A 21,113-nucleotide genomic window follows, 5' to 3' on the forward strand; every position below is an offset into this window, starting at 1 on the left:
AGCAGCCATGCAGCATACAAAGTAAAGTGCATGAAATGAAGCAATGAAACTGGTAATAAACAAATGGCACAGCGAAGCGGATGTTGGAGCAACGCGAGGAGTTGGGTGTGGGGGTGGTTGATGGCGAAAAATAAATAGAGCAGCGAAGAGTTGGGAAGAAGAGAGCAGGCCGAACGAACACAAGTAGCGTACAAATTTATGTAGCATAAGCTGCATAAACATTAATATTACATAATCGGCAGCGGCATCAACGCGACAGGGATGAGGGTCGCGGCGGTTTCAACAATTTAAGTGTCGAACACTGTTTTGTTGATGCTACTTCCAATTTATACATACATACGTATACATATATACTAGCAGGTCTTCCCCGAATTTTTAGTTTATTTACTATATGATGTTTCTAAAGGATCGGTCAATAGCAAATTTCTTTGGTACGTTCCGAGAGCTAGGCCATATAGTACAATACATACTGTGTATGTATATGTATATTTTTGTAGTCCTAGCAGGTCTTGCCCTTCTTTGCTGCTCTAAGTAAAGAGCGCTTACAATTAAACGTTTACTTACTATATGATATTTCTCTTCTCTAAAGTTTCCAAAGTTCATTTCCCAAATAGCAAGTATAGTACAATAAGTACTATGCATGTATGTACGTATACATAACTTCATTACACGCACAGCGGACTGTCCTCAATTATCTGTGCATCCTGAGCACGCTGCACTCACGGTCGAGTTATCTCCTAAAAGCGGGACGGAGTCAGTCCCGCGCGCGAAATTTAATTTTGATTTAAAAATCAGAAAGTCCCGCCAAAATCGGGATGACCAGCTACGCTGATATGTACATACATTTTATTTTTTCATGCAGGCGCCATCTACCTATATATGTATGTACAAATATATATATTCAATTTTGAAGTTCAACACTAATATGTGTTTTCAATTTTAAATATGAATGTTGGGCTTAACGCTGACTAAATCCCACTCTTTAGAATAAGTTTACAGCGTTGTTAGCGGACGAAACCGTTTAACACAAACGGTAAGTCGCTTGTAAATATGCGATCAGCTGAGATGCTAGAGATGGGCAGATGTCGACTTTTTTCGGCCTGTTGTTAACTTAGCCTAAGTTTAAATGATTAACTATATTGTAACGAGTTGGCATTTTCGATAAATGATCCAGACGACACTGCAGTTGGCAGTACTGCTACAGATTTGGAGTCAGTGTCGTGAGGAACAGCAAGCAATGCACATGTACAAGGCACTCAACTACAATAAAGTGTAGAATAAAAGAAACTTAAATAATTCAAAGAATAAAGTATATATATTTTAACCCTAAATAAATAAAGTTTTTAATGAAGTGCGCGTATCGATGGTATATTGTGAATATTGAGAGCGAGATTTGGTCGATCGAGCCGGATTCATAATTAAATTACAGGTACGCAACAACATTAATGGTCCTTCGAGCCGGATTCATAATTAAATTACAGGTACGCAACAACATTAATGGTCCTTCGACGCCTACAGAACGGCACATTGGAACACAACATTTATGGTCTTTCATTGGAAAAAAACGATATAAAGTACATATCTACGTATACGAAGTATAGGAAATTCACCACACGCGCGTCGTGTTGAATTTAAATTGAAGTGTGTATAACAAAGCCGTGTGTATGTAACATAACGCATGTACAGACTGATACACACACCGACAAGCGAATGCAGTTATTCTGCGAATTAAAAAGTAATAATTGGTAATATCCGGAGTTAAGAAGTGATCAGCCAGTATTACGCAACAAAAAGACGACTTTTAAAATGGAAACAAATGAGGAGAAAAGTGTGAGTGTGACTGGGGATATGGAAAACATGGCTAGTGGTTTTGACAATGCGGCCGCTGAGCACTTGGACAAAACTGTAATTCAAACATCGACTCCGCACCCATCAGCCAAAATACCACCATCAGTCATAACCTCGCAAACAACAGGAACTCAACGTTCACGCAAATTAACAGCAACTCAACGACTAAAAATTGAGATGGACTTTTTGAAGACACAACACGATCTTCAACAGCAACGCGCAAAATTAGAATTCCAGGAGAAGCAGAACGAGATGCAACGACAACTACAAATGGCACAACTGGAGGATTGCAGCAACTACGAAGACTATGACGACCAAAACGATGAAAACCAAGCTGAAGGCAATTGTGAAGACAACGAACACATTGATGACATTGGCGTACAGGCTGCACTTCGAACAAGTGAGTGGGTTGGCAGACAGCCACAAAGATTAAAATCGAAATAATGTTAGTTCCGATGAAGAAAATATTTCAACACAAAATATTATGAAAACATTTGTTGCTCGACAAACTATTTCACAGGATTTACCAGTATTTTCTGGAGATCCACTTGAATGGCCAATATTTTATTCTGAATTTAAAAACAGTTCTGAAATATGTAAATTTTCGGATTATGAAAACATAAATAGATTAAGAAAAGCATTAGCTGGTCGAGCAAAGGAATCTATACAATCGCTTTTGTTATTGCCACAAAACGTAAAACTTATTATTGATGTCTTAAAAGAAAGATTTGGCGATCCTGCGCATATTATCAGACATTTAATAGATAAAATTAAAAATCATCCCCCTGTTAAAGACGATCAAATTGAAAAACTTATAAGTTTATATGATACACTTACTAACCTTATACATACACTGCAGAATTTTGAAGAAATCGATCATATTAGAAATCCAATTTTGTTTGAAGAAATTTTGGAAAAATTGCAATTATCACAACGTTTAACTTTCACGCAATACTACCAAGAGACAAAGTGTAGGGAACCAAAGTTAATAGCACTACACAATTGGTTAGGAAAAAATACTAAAGCAGCACAGATACTCGGGTTCGGGCAGAACAAAGCAAAAGAAACAACCTTGACCGTTTCAAATCAGGATTCGGCTAACAAACCAGATCATTCCAAGTATTGCAATTTTTGTAAACAAACAAATCACTTTATCGTATCATGTGAGAAATTTAAGGGACTAGGAATAGATGAACGTTGTTGCCAACGTTATCAAAAATCACTTATGCATATCATGTCTGGGCAGAAACCATATAATGAAAAATTGCAAACGCAAGAAATCATGCCAAAATAGGGACTGTAATCAAACACATAACACATTGTTACATAAGAATAGACAACAAATTCCAGTTAGGGAAAATTTAACGACACAAGAAGGGTTACAAACATTGACTGACAATAATTGCAACATTAATCTCAGTGATAGAAAAGTATTTTTAAAGGTGGTTCCAATTTCAATTATTGGACCAATAAAAACCGTGAATACTTATGCTCTTTTGGATCCACAGTGTCACTAATAGATCAGGATCTTGCAAATGAATTGGGATTAGATGGACCTATAAAGCCATTAAGAATGCAGTGGATAAACAAGGAAATAAACGAACAAATCAATTCAAAAATAGTTAGTGTTCGTATCAGGGGCAGGAGTGAATCATTGAAGTTAATCACTTTGAGAAGAGTTAAGACAATATCGGGTCTTAATCTACCAGTTCAGACACTGAATGTCGGCAATCTAATTGACAAGTGGACATTTTTAAAACCACATACAGAAAATGCACAACCCAAAATTTTAATTGGTCAAGATAATTGGTCAGTTATTATAACTCGAAAACTTAACTATGAATCTTTTCTGGGACCAGTTGCCAGTAAAACGTCATTAGGCTGGGTGATTCACGAGATTATTGACTCATCGACAGATCAAAAACAACTTGATTATTCTTGCCACATTGCAGACAATGTTGAGCACATAAACGACAGGGGTGACTTACATTTGTTACAAGATTTAGTTAAATCGTATTGGAATGTAGAGAACGAACTGATTACCAAAAAAGATGATCCGATTTCATTGGATGACAAAAGGTGCGTGCGTATAATTGAGAAAACATTAAAAAGGAAAGGAGATAGATTTGAGTGTGGTCTCTTTTGGAAACAGGAACAGGAAAAACTACCGGAAAGTTATAAAAATGCCTTTAGTAGATTAATGCATTTGGAAAAAAAGATCGACAAAGATAACGTATATGGACAAAAATACAATGCCACGATAGACTCCTATATAGCAAAGGGATATTTACAAAAATTAAGCCCGGAAGAGATTGCAGTTGAAACTCCCCTACTATCTTCCTCATTTCGGTGTAGTTAACAGTAATAAACCGGACAAGCTAAGAATTGTATTTGACGCAGCATCAAAATCTCATGGATATTGCTTAAATTACTTTTTACTGACGGGACCAGATCTATACAATCAACTTGTACCAGTGCTAATGAACTTTCGAAAACATAAGATAGCATTTGTGGGTGATATAAAAGAGATGTTCTTACAGATACTAGTTCGCCAAAAAGACAGGCACGCTCAAAGAATCCTATGGCGAGGATCAGATCGAAATATAAAACCAGATGTTTATGAGATTCAAGTCCTTTTCTTCGGTTCTAAATATAGCCCAAGCATAGCTCAACAGACAAGGAATCGGAATGCTCTAGATTTTAAAATCCAATTCCCAAAGGCATGTAATGATATAGTGAACAATCACTACATGGATGACTACTTGGGAGGAGCACCTGACACAGCTAGTGCTATCAAATTAATCAACGAAGTCACATATATTCACAAACAGGCTGGGTTTGATATGTGTAACTGGGTTTCAAATTCGAAGGAAGTCTTAGAGCAAATAAATAAAAACAATTTACAGACAGATGTTAAACAAATTAAGAATGTACAAGAAGAACGTATCCTAGGACTTATGTGGGATTTTAAACAGGATTTGTTTGAGTTCAATTTAAAATTTAGGAACACATATGCAAATATTTTAAATTCATTGAAACGACCGACTAAACGTGAAGTATTGAAAATACCTATGTCTATATTCGACCCATTGGGACTTCTTGCGAATTTATTGATCAGTAACAAAATTCTATTGCAGACAGTCTGGGAGAGTGGTGTTGAATGGGATGAGTTAATTAAGGACGATTGCTATGAAATTTGGAAAAATTTATGCACTAATATAGGAAAGATCTGAGAATTTAAAGTTCCGCGTCAAATAACAAGTTTGCCTATTGATAAATGTGACATTCAATTGCATATTTTCTGTGACGCCTCAAAATCTGCATATGCCGCCTGCGCTTATTTACGATTTAGTTATGCTGACAAAATATAATGTTCTTTAATAATGGCCAGGTCAAAAGTATCTCCATTGAAACCAATGTCCATACCTCGGCTGGAACTACAAGGAGCGTTGATAGGAGCTCGTTTAAACAAATCATTGAAAGACATGTTGGATCTAAATATTAAGGGGACTCATATGTGGACTGATTCCGAAATAATATTGTATTGGCTCAGATCCAGCAGTAAGCGTTTTAAAGTATTTGTAGCACAACGACTTGGCGAAATTCAGGTGCTTACAAATGTAGGAGATTGGAGGCATGTTCCTACCAAATTGAATCCAGCAGACCAGGCAACTAAAATTTCTAAATTTGATTATACCAACAATGACATTTGGCTGAAAGGCCCACCCTTTTTATACAGGACTCCTTCTGAATGGCCAAATAGGAAAATAAATCAAGGCGTTCAGGCCGAAAACATAGAATTTGATCAGGAATATGTACATTCAATATCAGAATTGTCAAATACGATTTCTTTACCCGATGGTAACAGATTTTCTAACTGGATGAGATTTGTACGTACAACGGCTTGGGTGTTGAGGTATATAAATAAACTTAGAAAAACCAAAAATAATCAATCTAAAAACGAATTGACCGCAGTTGAGATCAATAAAGCGGAAAATCTTATTTACAAAAAAATACAGTCAGAATCATATAAAAATGAAATTGAATGCCGCATTAAGGGTAAACCAATAGATAAATCTAGCTCTTTAAACACACTTCCAGTTTTTATAGCGGATGACGGACTATTGAGACTACATGGACGGTTAAATAATATTAGCGAAGAAAGTTTTGACTTTGATTCAAAGAACCCAATTATATTAAGCAAGGGACATACACTCACCAATTTACTAGTTTATTTTTATCATGTAAGTAATCGTCACATTGGCACTGAAACTGTTATTGCTAATCTTCGACAAAGGTTTTGGATAACACAATGTCGCAGTGTCGTGAAAAAAGTAATTCAAAATTGTCAGTACTGTAGAAACAAAAAGGCGAAACCAGTTATCCCTATTATGGGTCAATTACCGACGTGCAGAGTCATGCCCACAGAAAGACCGTTTTTAAAAACAGGTGTCGACTATTTCGGCCCAATAGAAGTATCGGTGAATCGTAGTCATGTTAAACGCTATGGGGTTATTTTGACTTGTATGGCGTCACGTGCCGTACACTTAGAAATTGCTGAAGACTTATCGTGCAACGCCTTTATGAATGTTTTTCGTCAATTTGGTTGTCGGCGAGGATTTCCAATAGAATTGTACTCGGACAATGGAACAAATTTTAAAAAGGCCAGTAAAGATTTCAATGACATTATTTCCAACTGGCCCGAAAATGAATTGATTCAGTTTATGACCACAAAAAAATGTACATGGTTCTTTAATCCCCCGTTATCCCCACATATGGGAGGAGCATGGGAACGACTAATCCAATCAGTTAAAAAATATACTGTGTATATGCTAAAAGAAAGATATCCAAAGGAATATGTTTTGAAGACAGTTTTTTGCGAAATAGAATTTATGTTGAATAATAGACCACTTTTGTATATTCCTGCAGACTCAAATGAAACAGAACCGTTAACACCAAATAGTATTTTGATTGGACCGAACTATAGGGATTCATTTTATTCAAGCGCAACTGATAGAGATTTAAAATTTTTAAATATGTGGAAAGCATCACAAAAATTGGCAGATATGTTTTGGCAAAAATGGAAGAAAGATTACCGTCAGTACCTTCTCTGTAGTAGACAAGAGAGAACGCTACAGTCGAGCAAGCGCGACAGTGTAATACCCTGTACCCAGGTAAACTTCCGTCACTGAGTTATATGTGCCCAAAGCAGCAGCAAAAAGAGGAAGAAAAAGAGCGAACTTGTCGCTGCAGTTTGTGGGGGTTGTACTGGCGAGATTTTGTTTCGCTAATAACTTTTCTTAGAATCGACAGAATTGAATAAATTTAAACAACAGTAGATATTTATTTATAAATTATGTGTGCAAAGTTTGGTTTAGGTAGCATTTGAAATGTGGACGCTATTGACGAAATTCTGCAGCGGGGGAAGGGGGGGAAAATTAAAAAAAAAAAAATAAACTCGTCCTTACTCGGATCTAGGAGAATCTGGATGCCAACTTTGGTTATTCTAGCTTTTATAGTTTCTGAGATCCTCGCGCTCATCCAGACGGACAGACGGACGGACATGTCTAGATCGATTTCTCTCATCATGCTGATCAAGAATATATATACTTTATGGGGTCGGAGATGCTTCCTTCTGTATGTTACATACTTTGCACAAACCTAATATACCCTTTTTACCTTACGGGTACAGGGTATAAAAATGGTCTAAGGATAAAGGATAGATTGACGAAGGTGACATTGTTATAATTGGTGATTCAAGCTTACCGAAAAACTCATGGCCATTGGGCAAAATAATAAAAACATACCCATCTCAAGATGGTCGAGTTAGAATTGTAGATGTTAAGACACAAAATGGAATTTATAAAAGATCTGCAGTTAAGTTAATAAAGTTAGATGTACTAACAAGAAAATTGTAAAAGTATTGTTACAAATACAATACTTTGGGAGGAGGATGTTGTTAACTTAGCCTAAGTTTAAATGATTTACTATATTGTAACGAGTTGGCATTTTCGATAAATGATCCAGGCGACATTGCAGTTGGCAGGACTGCTACAGATTTGGAGTCAGTGTTGTAAGGAACAGCAAGCAATGCACATGTACAAGGCACTCAACTACAATAAAGTGTAGAATAAAAGAAACTTAAATAATTCAAAGAATACAAAGAATAAAGTTTTTAATGAAGTACGCGTATCGGTGGTATATTGTGAACATTCAGAGCGAGATTTGGTCGATCGAGCCGGATTCATAATTAAATTACAGGTACGCAACAACACGGCCTGTCACAGGCCGATCACGTAATTAGCTGTAAAAATACACAAATCCGAATGCCGATATTTAATTTATAGACTTAGGCTTTGTGTAAAAAACTGGATTATTCTATTATATATTAGAGTATTTCCTAACTTTAAATTATATTTTGGTCGTGTTGTTTTTGTTTCTATCGCATATTCACGTTCGTGTCTTTTCGTGCTTTATTCAATCAACACGATCACACAAGAAATCAAGAGCTAGGACATAAAGTACAATAAATACTATGTATGGTTATATGTGCATACATACATATGTATATTTATGTATGTAACATTGGTAACGGTGCTTTGGTTGGCAAATACGCACGCATTGGCACTATAGCAGTAGTACAGAAGTCGGAGAGAAACAGCAGTCGAACTTTCGAGAAGCAGACAGAAAGTTCGAGAAGCAGACATAGAAGAAGTAGCGCAGTCGTAGTTCAGCAGTCTAAATTTAGCAGTCAGCCGTCACAGTTGTTGTAGTTCCGTAGTTAGCCGTTGCATTCGAATGTCAAGAGAAGCAGTCATCGCCATTTTTAAACAGTTGTGACTTATTATATTAATCTGTTCAAACATTACTACATCTTACATTACTATATCCAACATTATAATAAACATATTGAATAAACAATTCACATGTATGTATATAGTACTTGTATGATAGGGATAAATCAAGGCAAGTAATTGCTAGAATTAAAAGCTGTATAATTTGGCAAAGTTATTTTGTCAACTTATGCAACTGCACAATATTTAAATGAGTATACACACATACGTATAAATACATATATCACAATGTAAATGTATGTATGTAAGAAGGGATAGTATTGCGGTCATGTGGCAACCCTATGGACAGAAGGTCAGTCAGTTGTGGGGAAGCCGTACACACAGTTGGTCGTGCGGTCGATACAGTTGAAACCGTCGTGCTTAAAAGTTGTAAAGTTGCTAAGTAGTCAAGCTGAAAAGTTGTCGCGTCGAACATTAAGTTGCCATTTTGTCTACATTTACATTACCTATTACATAATTTCATATATGTACCAATCAAATAATAAATAGAAATAATAATATTACAATGGATTAAACATTCATTTTTACATGTATGCATGTATGGAATATTTTATATTTAATTTAATTAATTAATTAAATTTTTTTGGTGTGGTTGTACAGGGTATTTATGAGTTGATCTATATATAAAGGATGCTAACAAAGAAGAAGAACCAACACCAGTTCAGCCACAAAAGCCACATCCATGTCTTAAAGCAAGCTCTTCCAAGCAGGATAAGGCGACATTATTCCAAACATTGGAGGCGAAACTGACGGGAAAATTGAATGTGCAGCCCAGTGTTCGTAATCCTGAATTAGTTAAGATGCATGCGTTGGAACCGTATTCAGAGTTCGAGTCGTATTTAAATTCGAAGCATTTGAAAGAACCCATAACTGAATCACACCCTCTCCCGCTGTTAAAAGACTTGCGGTCGGGGCCGATGCAAATAGATCGTAATTCAAGCTATTCAAAGCCTTTCCAAAATAAGCCAAATAAATCGGTAGTGGAACAAGGGCCGCTCTCCCATTTAAAGGCAAAGCAAGAATGTTTCAAGCAACCTAACATCGACCTGTCTATGAACAGAAAAAGCCTCTCCTGAAGAATTTTCCATGTATAGATGAAAGTTATCTTCATGACCATCCAACAAAGCAAGAATTAAATGGGACGAGGAACTCATTCAAGAAGCCAAGAGTGGATGTTCCGAAATCCCTGACTGAACAAAACCGTCATCGTCATCCAAGTCCTTATCTTTTAAATCGAATTTAAATCCAACACGAAAATAGAAATCATTCCTGGAGCCTACAATCAATATTCAAGATTTGGAGTCGTATATCCATAGAATATATCAATAAAACTGATAAACAAACATTATGGAGCCACTTCAATGAACACTCAGGTAGAACATAATAAATCACTAGCAGAGCACAGGATAGTTCTTCCATATAGTCAAAACAGCCAAATAAGCTCCAAACGGGATGCATTTCTAAACCTAAATCTTGCTTTTATCGGTATCAATCGTTTGTATTGAAGCCAAATCAGAAGCTGAAAGTCAACTCGCAGTTGAATGAGAGTTATTTGAACCATCCCAGCCAAAGCTATCAGAAGCCATATTACCGATTTACCAAGAAGTTATAGCCATAAATATATTTGCTGCTGGAGCGCTGCTCAAGCGCTGCCCGCGGTTGTTGTTGATGTTGCTGTTTGGTTGACTGCGAAAATGCTTACACAGACACGAATAGATGCGCATAGGCATACATACACTCACACAGACGCAATTGCTATGTAAATGTGCAATTATACACCCTCTACGTGAGTTCGAATACCGAGAAAGGTAAATAGGAAAGGTAGAGCTAATAGAAAATTAGGGACAGACCGAAAAATAAAGTAGTTATAGGATAGAATAGGTTGAAGATGGCGTTTATGTGCTATGTGCTATAACCACTGCTGTGCTTGTGGATTAAATTCGCCCACCCAACCATGGTCATCATTGCCAAGCTGAAAACAAGTTATCAATATACGGATGACCCCTTTTTTTAAACCCTACACAGAAGCGTTGGCCAGCATGAGTTCCATGTTTACTTATATTTATTCCATAGTTACTTAATAGCTAATAATCAGACAAACAAATCATATGGCATCATAATAGATTTTAGAACAGCAGTGTTTTATGCTCTAGCTGTATTTTATTATTGCTTATGCAAAAAGAAAAAGAAGAAAAAGAAAGAAAGAAAACTTAAGAGAAGTTTTTATAATTGTAAGAGTTTACGAAATCGACTAGAATAACTGGACATTATCCGCGTGAGAGCAGCACTCTTGCAACAACTATTCGGCTTTCTATTTAGCTCTTCCGATGCGAGGGCACACAAGCAGGGAGTAAATTAATGCCGTTTTAAATATTTCTTTCTGGCTTGACATTGCTTAGCGCAGAAGCTTGAACATTAACAAAAGCGTTTGGATAAAAAAAGACAAGTCACAAACTTACCCCACTCTTAGCCGGTGATGAAAGCGCTTCCATTTGGGCGGTGGGCTGAATATGTGGCATTAAGTTATGGCTATCTGAAAATTCGCTGACAACAACAAAAATAATTTAACACAGAAAAAAACTAAGCACAATTCACTTCTGCCTTCGCATAGCAGAATTATTTGACGGAAAAAAAAAAAACATTAATAATAAAGAATCATTAGAATACTTATATATATAAATACACGTAATACATTCTTCTTTCTTTTAACAAAAAAACTAACACTAGAACTTAAACACTATATATTTTCGCTTAGTCGCGGACCGACAAATATGCGGCGGTTTGCCGGCGGTAACGCTGCATTTGCACTAATTCGGCAATGTCCGCTGCTCATGCGCGGGCAAATTCAATTGCAGGGAATTGAGCAACTGCCAGTCGCCTCTTTAGAATTTGCTTTATCGCAATATTAAGTGCTGCAGGCCACCAATAAAATTTATTTGGTATTACGCGCCAAGTCCCCTTGTCCTTGGCGCAGGTAAAGAAAAATATTAAATTTTCCTCGTTCCAATTTATAATCGGCTACGTTGGCACTTAAGCAACAATATTTTCACCATGTACGTTAAAGAAGTAAATTTTAAAATTTGGTTAAATTTGAAACAATTTTAAGACTACAAATAGAAACTGCACTTTCACGTTTCACGGCTTCAACTCCACTGAAATTGTGATGGCGGCCTAACTATGATGGGACAGCGTCTGGGGAATTTAGAAATTCCAGAGAGAGGCTTTCTCCCTCTCCCCACATCCAATTCCCATTGCAACCCACAGCAGCAGTTTGCTTTAGCCGGTCGTCGCGACCGGACGTGTGATTTTGGTGCGCGCATCGAATTTTTTGCCTGTGGTGCTGATAAGCACAGTGACCAATAAGAAACAAGTAAACAAAAGATAATTGTCTACCACGTCGACACTGAAATGTCGCCGGAGCAGTTCATGGAGGAGGCGTATTCCTTGAACTTTAAGGAGGAGATGACTCTGGATAAGTACAAGGAGGCGGTCAGGCTGGATACCAAGAGGTGGTCTGTCACGGACGGTGGCAGGATCAACCTGACGCTCGATGTGGATGAGGCAGCAGCAACCATCCTGGAGAAGGCTGGCCGAGTCTTCGTGACCTGCCAGTCCTTCAGATGTACAAGTAGGAAGCTGGTGCGCACTTATGCATGCCACAGGTTTCAGTTTCAACCATAAGGTGGCTGAATGCAGTGCAACAACGGCGTGTCGCCAATGTGGGGAGACCGGCCACATAGCGGCCAAATGCAAAAAGCCGGCGGACTGTCGAAACTGCCGCATGAAGGGGCATCCTTCGGGGCATCGCACGCTGTCGGACGCATGTCCGATATATGCGGCAGTGATAGCAAGGGTGCAGGCAAGACACTAATATGTTTAGTGTCCTTCAGACCAATTGTGCGAGATGCAGCGACGCGAACATAAAGTGTGGGGTTAGGATAAGGAATTCTGGATACACCTTCGCTCTGATCCAGGAACCTTATGTTAGCCCCCACTTGGATCGCATCACTGGACTGCCATCCAGTATGCGGATATACGCTGAAAAGAGAAAAAAGGCGGCCATCGTTGTGGACGACCCGAACGTCGTGTGCGTCCAAATGGAGGACCTGACAACGGACCTTGGAGTATGCGTGAGAGTGACGGGTGGCTTTGGCACAGCCTACCTGTCCTCCGTATACTGCCAATTTGGAGCAGACATTGAGCCGTATCTGGACTACCTGGATGCAGTGTTGTTGCGCGCTAGCAACATGCAACAGAATCTCTGTTGTGGTGACACCTGGGCCCCAGAACGCGAGGGCGCGTTGGCGATTGTTCGATGTCATCGGAGGACGCCAGACGAGCACGAGCCGATTTGGACGACATGCGCCGACGGGTGAGGAGGATCAGACGCAGGAGACAGCTTCTTGCTACTGAGTTGAGGATCGCCTTGGCTCAGTACAAGAAGCAAATACTAAAGGCGAAGGAAGACGACTGGCAGCAATTTGTGCACGAGCACAGGGACGACACGTGGGGGCATGTCTACAGAATATGCAACAACAGACGCAGAGGGAACGCCTAGATAGGGTCGCTTCGGTCCAATGGCGAGACAGTCTTGTCGTGGATCGACTGTGCGCGAGTGCTCCTCCGCAACTTTTTCCCAGTTGCGGAGTCTAGAGCTCCCATAGCCATTGCCGAAGTTGCCCCTCCAGCTCTCGAGGTTTCGGAGGTGTCTGAATGTGTTGCACGGCTGAAAAGCAGGCGATCGCCAGGATTGGATGGGATCACTGGAGCGGTGGCAAAGGCGGTCTGGAGAGCTATCCCCCAGCATTTGGCAGCGATGTATTCCCGCTTAGCAAGCGGATACTTCCCGGAAGAGTGGAAGCGGCCACGTGTGGTTGTTTTGCTCAAAGGGCCTGATGGGAACATGAGCGATCCTGTTTCCTATCGAGGTATCTATTTGCTGCCGGTGTTCGGTAAAGTGCTGCAGGCGATCATGGTGGAACGTCTCAAGGAGGCGCTGCCGGAAGGCTGCAGATGCCAGTTCGGCTTCAAGCCTGGACGCTGCGTGGAGGCACGTGACAAGCACGGTCGCGGCTAGTTCGGCCCGATACGTGCTTGGGCTATTCGTCGACTTCAAAGGAGCCTTCGACCATTTGGAGTGGGACTACGTGATGCGCCGATTGGACTGGCAGGGCAGGTTGCGCCCAAGAGGCGCCTCATGTCCTGGCAAAGAGTGACGCTACTGGCAACACTGCCAGTGTGTCGTACTGTGTCAACGGTTGCGCTACAGGTGCTGGCAGGAGCCCCACCTTTTGACTTGGTTGCCAAGCAATTGGCAATCATGTTCAAACTGCGCAAGGGCTACCCGCTGGAGGAGGGAGAGTGGCTGCACGGCCAGGACTTGGCGGATGTGGACAGGAGGCAGAGGAAGGCGCTGCTAGACGAATGCCTGCTACGTGAGTGGCAGCTCCGATGGGATGACGACGGTGAGTGGGGGCGCACGACCCATCGTTTTTTCCCAGACGCAGGCTTCGTCTACAGTCGCAGACACTTCAAGTTCAGCCTGCGTGCTTGATTCCTGCTGACGGGCCATGGCTCGATGAACGAGTTCCTACACAAAAGAGGCATCGCAGACGCGCCTGCATGCTCATGCGGCGCTGAGGAGGAGGATTGGCTGCACATCTTGTGTGTATGCCCGCTGTACGCGGATCTTCGTGACCTCGCAGGACTCGGGATTGAGTGGAGGAGCGGCATCTGGAGGGTGTCTGGTGTGACGGAGACGCCAGCAGAGGCTGGAGGCGTTTGCTGACGCTGTGTTCGCAGCGTAGGTCCGCTTTCGGTTTCTGCTTTACTATCGCTTACGCAGTCGTTCCCTAGCGACGGTAACTGTAAACTTTTGGCATTTTGCCTTTGAAATTAACAGGCGTAAATGAATAAAACGAAAGAAGAAGCGCAAGCCAATGACTTGCAGTTGTTGTTGTTTTTCATTTTAAAAATTTGATTTAAAACCATAGAACATTATTTATTACAATCAAACAACAGTGCTCTATTGTCCAATGTATACATACATAAATACATACATACGAATGTACATACATGCTATACTTGTATATGTACGTACACAGGCATATGTACATATGCATGCATGTTTCTCTTTACTTTTTCATACATAGACACGAACTTGCTTCGTTTCTTGTTCTGTGTGTGAGTGTGTGTATATGATGTCCCCAACTATTTGATATTTGCGTTCTTTGTAATTTGTTGTTGCTGCATAAAGTTACTAAAGAAAACCCTAATGCCAAATGTACTAAACAACGAAAAAATTACTTTTAAAAATGTTAAATAATTTTTAATTAATTAACATTTCTTGCTCTGTCAGTGCGAGACGAATGAGCATACATACATATATAGATGTGTACATGTACATAGATGTGTACATATTTATGTGTGTACATTCACACATTAGTGTCTCACATTTTGTTTTGGCTATTTCAATCGTTTGCACGCAGCTACACGAACAGCTGCTTGTATGTATGTGTGTTTTTCTTAAATTAATTTATTTGAAAGGTTAAAGATCAGAGCATGATGTGAGTAGATGTAAGGAGAAAGAAAGAAAGAAGTTAATGGACGAATCTGCACCAGGGCGGTACGGCCGTGGAGCATTGCTTTACCCGGGCGTTGATCCGTTCATATCCGTCCTCGATTGCGTTCGCGCTCCAATCTGCGTAGCTCGCCCATGACGGAGTACGCGAAGCCGCAGGCAGCGTTCCAAAAGCGCTCGTCTGCTAACATGCTGTTGATGAAGTTTGCAGGCGATACCGGTTCCCCTAGCAAGTTGTTAAGGAGACTTCTTGCCCTTTCGAATCTGGGGCACACGAAAGTAACATGATGGGGGTCCTTAACCACTCTTCGCCTGCAGAAGGTGCATTCGGCGTTGTCATCATGCCCAAATCGGAATAGATAGTTGCGGAAGCAGCCGTGGCCACTTAGGATTTGCGTGAGATGGAACGTCACGAAACCTCCCTTGCCATATCTCCAGGCTATGCCGCCTCGCGCTAGCTCGCGTCGCTGTGTCGCTGGCTCTATATAGCATGCTCGCTTCACTTGCGAGCAGGTCAATGGGTACCATACCCGCAATTACTAGGACAGCGTCGTCTGATACGGTCCTAAAAGCACAGCACACCCGCAAGGCGCCTAGACGGTATGCTGCTGCCACAGGTTTTATGTAGCTCTTGGTGTTCGTGGCTTCGCTCCATACGGGGGCTCCGTACAACATGATCGCACGTGTGACCCCGCTGAGCAGTAACCTGCTCCCTTGCCTCGGCCCGCGGGTGTTTAACATAATACGCGCTAGTGCTCTCGATGCTGTTGCGGCCTTTTTGTAGCATAGGCGAGGTGCTCGCGGAAGCACAACCTGGTATCCAGCATTACTCCCAGGTACATGATCGCCCGCTTGGAGGCCAGAACTGAGTTGATTAAGACGGCCTCAGATTTTTGTGGAGCCAGTTCCAAACCTGCTGCGTTGATCCAGTTATTGATCGTGATGATGGAGTCGTTACATATCCGCTCAACAACTAATAAGTTCTTAGCAACTGCTACTACCGCTACGTCGTCTGCGAAACCGATTATCTCCGTGCCAGCTTGTAGCTGCAGTCGCAGAACACCGTCATACATAATATTCCACAGAAGTGGCCCAAGGACTGAGCCTTGTGGTACTCCTGCAGAAATATTATGGGTCCTCGTGCCGGAGGAAGTCTCGTATAGCAGCACCCTATTGCTGAAATAGCTCCGGATGCAATGTTGGAGATAGCTTGGGATCCCGCGTGCTGTCAGAACATTTAGGATGGATGTCCAATTGGCAGTATTAAAGGCGTTCTTCACGTCCAATGTGACAACCAGGCAGTATTCCTTAGTGCCTCCCTTCCATCGTGACACCGAGATCGCCTTCGATGCTATATCAACCACTTTGCTGATGGCATCCAGCGTGGATTTTGCTCTCCGGAAGCCGAACTGGTTGGGGGACAGACCGCCACACTCGTTCAATGCTGCCTCCAGTCTCGTGCAAACTAATTTTTCGAGCACTTTACCCACCGTGCTCAGCAAACATATTGGCCGGTATGAGGAGGGCTCGCTGGCTGGTTTACCCGGTTTTGGGAGAAGTACCATGCTCTGGATCTTCCAACAGTCCGGGAAGATTTCTCTGTTCATACAGGCCTCGAATAGTATTGCGAAGGAACGGGGATGCATTGCTATTGTCAGTTTCAGAGCTCGGTTAGGTATTGCATCTGGGCCTGGTGCCTTATTGTCCTGTAAGGAGTGTGCTATGGCAAGTACTTCGGCTTCCGTTACCGTCGTTGACGCGTGAGGTGTGGGTCCCGCGTTGTCCTCTGATCCTCCGGTATTGTATGTATGTGTGTGTGTGTGTGCATACTTAGTTGTCCCCAACTGTTTGATATTTTGTATTGTTTGTTCTGCCTGTATTTGTAAAATGCATATTTTGCAAATCCTTGAATGCAAAGTTGTAGTCGGAAAAATTTATAACTGTAGGAATGGGTGATAGTAGGAACACCCCTAATCACTAACAATAATTAAGTAGTGACCGAATAGCGAAGTAGTAATAAGTAATCGATAATCGATAATAACGAATGACAGGGAAGTAAGAGGTTAATTGATATTGACCAGCCAAAGTAGGAGGACGCTGAGTGAAATTTGAATTAAACGGATTTTGTAAAAGATTGTTATTTGCAATAAACATAAGTAACATCGTTAATTTAAATAAACGGAATTAATCCAACAAGATCAGAAGTGGGATTACACGCCAAATACACCGATTTTTTTTTCATCCTGAACAAATATAAATTTTACACTTACAATTGGCTGATGCAATAGCAGCAAGAACTTTACAATGGACAAAGAACAAATAATTGAGTGGTTGTCTAACAACAACATAAATTTACCTCATGGTGCGAGCTTACGACAATTGCAGAGGTTTGCTATTGACAACAATTGCCCAAATGTTTGTGAAATTGCAGAGAATGAAAACTCTAATACATTGATAGAAGAGACGCGCAAATTGGTTGTGTCGTCAGAATTGGCCGCGGGAGTCTCAAAAATGGCGGCCATGAAAGAAGAAGAAGAGTTGATTGACGCCGCAATTCGTGTAGCTCAGAAGAAACAAATGCTGGCTGAACTTATGTCCAGCAACGAGAACTCCGCAGGTGACTTTGATATCGTCAAGGATTCTATTGTCCCATTCCCAGACGCCAATAATTATGATGCGCGCAAGTGGCTTTTAAATTTCGAACGCACTTGCAATGATATTAATAACAATGACGCATTTAAGCTACGTTGCGCACGTACGCTGATGAAAATGAATTCAGAGGCCGAATTATTTCTGCGCGTCGATCGGTCCACTAGTTTTGATGAATTCAAGAAAAATTTTCTTAAGACTTTTGGTCACAATAATTCTGCAGCGGACATTATATTGCTTCTAAAAGAAACAAAATTCATTGCGAAGAAAATGACAATAATGGGATACGTACTCCAGATGGAAGAAATTGCTGCACGCGCAAACATTAATGAAGAAGTCGCAGTACAATTTATCGTCGATGGGTTCTGCGATAGCTCTCCCAGCATTGCCGTATTATATTCAGCCAAAACTATTGACGATCTTAAGGAGCTTTCCCACAAATATGGAGCTCTACGTAAAAAGAGCAAGGAAGCAACACCGCTTGATGATAACAGAGGTGTGCGTTGCTTTAATTGCTCAAGATATGGACATTACTCATCATCCTGCGCTGCACCAAAGCGCGCGAAGGGCTCATGCTTCCGTTGTGGATCTCAGCAACACACGATTAAAGACTGCACAGTGCAGCCAATGAAGACATCGAGACCGGTCGGAGCAGCTGACGACAACTTGCTGAAGAATGATGAAATGGGGTGCACTAATCAATATTATGTTCCATATATAAATAAAGTAAGGGTACATTTTTACAATTGTAATGCGTCAATGCCCCATACATCTATCCTATCTGCTTTATTTGATACTGGCAGCGAAATTAGCATAATTCGACGATCGACAGTGCCTTACACTACATTAAGTGAACTATTGCAGCCTATTAACTTTTGCAGTGTCAATGGATCCAGATGGCAGGCTTTTGGAAAAATTTGCATATTTAGTTGTGTCTTCCTTAAAAGTAAATAGTGAATTATTGAAACATAGTAAACCATTGAAACATAGTGAACCATTGAAATTTAGTGAATTATTGGTTTGTAGCAACCAATTATTGCATAGTGAACCATTGAATTGTAGTGACCAAGTATTGAATAGTCAACGAATGAATAGTAGAATCCAGATATTGCACAGTGAACCAGCAAATCGTAGTGGCGACGATTGCATAGTAAACAGCGAACATATGTTGTACAATGCCACATTAACAAATAATGCTCAGACATTAGAGGAACATATTATAGTCTTGGACAATGTATTAAAACTATTGTCAGGATATAGATTAGAAATCAAACCTATGTCAACTATGTTATAGTAGTATTGAGTTCTTGGGATATACAGTGTCCAGTAACGGAATTCGACCCAACAGTGAGCATATTGAAACTATTAGATATTTACCTAGACCAAAGAATTATATTGAAATGCAAAAGTGCTTAGGACTATTTTCTTACTTTATTCCAGCCTTTTCAAATATTACCAAACCATTAAAAGAGTTAACAAAGCCAGAAATAAAGTTTGAGCTTAATGATCATTGCATAAAGATTTTGAATACCTTCGCGAGCGATTGACCTCCGAACCTATTTTAGCATTGTACAATCCCAATCGAGAAACAGAACGTCATTGTGACGCAAGCGCAGAAGGATTTGGTGGTATACTGTTACAGAGAGGCGATGACAATAAATAAATATACTATCGAGCACCGTAGCAGTAAGCATATGACATATGTAGACGCTCTTAGTAGATATCCAACCCTATGTCATGAATTTAAATATGAGCCTTTAGTAAATATAAACGAAAATGAAAATAAGGACCAAATTGTGTCTGTAATTGATAGTGATGATATTAATTTCCAGCTTCAAATAACTCAGAATAGAGAAAGTGAAAAATTAAAAGATAAACTAGAAAGTGAGCCAGTTCAACATGCTGATTGGAGTAACTGGTGAATCACCATCTAGATTATTAATTGGAGTTCAGCAAAGAGGGTGTGACATTGATGCGTTAACAGAGTACTTAAATGATAAATGTGAGTTAGAATTTGATAGAAATTTAGATACGATACGCAAAACAGCTGCAGATAAAATTGAACATTGCCAGAAGAAGAGCACTGAATATTATGAGAAAAAAACATAAGCCTCACATACAATATTCTGAAGGCGACTTCGTTGTAATGCGGAACATTGACACTACAATTGGTACAAATAAGAAATTTATTCCAAAATATAAAGGCCCTTTTAAAGTAAAGAAAAGCTGCCCAATGACAGTTATATTATAAGCGACGTTGAAAATTGCCAAATAAGTCAGATCCCTTATGATGGTGTTGTAGAGGCGAGCCGATTGCGAAGATGGGGAGATTGGCGCATTCAATGTGAAGATTACCCTGATTAAAATAACATTATCTGATTAGTTTAAGATCCGAATGAATTATGTATTCCCAAACCTCTATTTTTGTCTCTGTTTTCATAAGTCTAACCTTTTATAATTTATGTAAATAATAGTAACACTTTTATGTATTTGAGATCGAGGACGATCTAATGGTCAGGATGGCCGAGTTGTAGGAATGGGTGATAGTAGGAACACCCCTAATCACTAACAATAATTAAGTAGAGACCGAATAGCGAAGTAGTAATAAGTAATCGATAATCGATAATAACGAATGACAGGGAAGTAAGAGGTTAATTGATATTGACCAGCCAAAATAGGATGACGCTGAGTGAAATTTGAATTAAACGGATTTTGTAAAAGATTGTTATTTGCAATAAACATAAGTAACATCGTTAATTTAAATAAACGGGATTAATCCAACATAACACAAACTTTTCATTTGAAAAGGTGAATAAATATTAAAACCCCAATAATTCAAGCTCCACCCCAAATCCACCGAAAATCCCAGTATGCAGTTTTGTTTGTAGTCTTTTATAGATTATAAAACTCAAATTCAAAGTTGATTGGTGGAAAACTGAAGATTTTTCAAACAAACTTTGGAGCTCGTTTTCCTCCATTTGGAGCTCGAATTTTCCAAAAATCTTTTCTTAGTGGGCACCTAGACTATGAAAGGATACTCCAAAGGGGGAAAACAGGCTCCAACGTTTGTATGAAAAATCTACAGTTTTCCTCTGACTCACTTCAAACTTAGTTTGTATACTCTCAGAACAATTCCAAGAAAAACTGTATACTTGGTTTTTTGATATTTTTTGGGGCCTGAA

General features: G+C 40.0%; 1 protein-coding gene across 1 annotated transcript in view; it reads left to right on the forward strand.

Moving 5' to 3' along the window:
- Positions 1 to 1,806: 1,806 nt before the first annotated feature.
- Positions 1,807 to 21,113, forward strand: part of LOC115630011 — a 29,711-nt gene continuing 10,404 nt past the window's right edge. The window contains exon 1 of the mRNA XM_030526638.1: positions 1,807 to 2,248. Within this exon, the coding sequence (XP_030382498.1) occupies positions 1,807 to 2,248 (442 nt within the window). The remainder of the gene's footprint in view (positions 2,249 to 21,113) is intronic.

The sequence above is a fragment of the Scaptodrosophila lebanonensis genome, unplaced genomic scaffold, assembly GCF_003285725.1.
Source record: "Scaptodrosophila lebanonensis strain 11010-0011.00,11010-0021.00 unplaced genomic scaffold, SlebRS2 tig00000214-arrow-arrow-pilon, whole genome shotgun sequence".
Taxonomy (NCBI): Eukaryota; Metazoa; Arthropoda; class Insecta; order Diptera; family Drosophilidae; genus Scaptodrosophila; species Scaptodrosophila lebanonensis.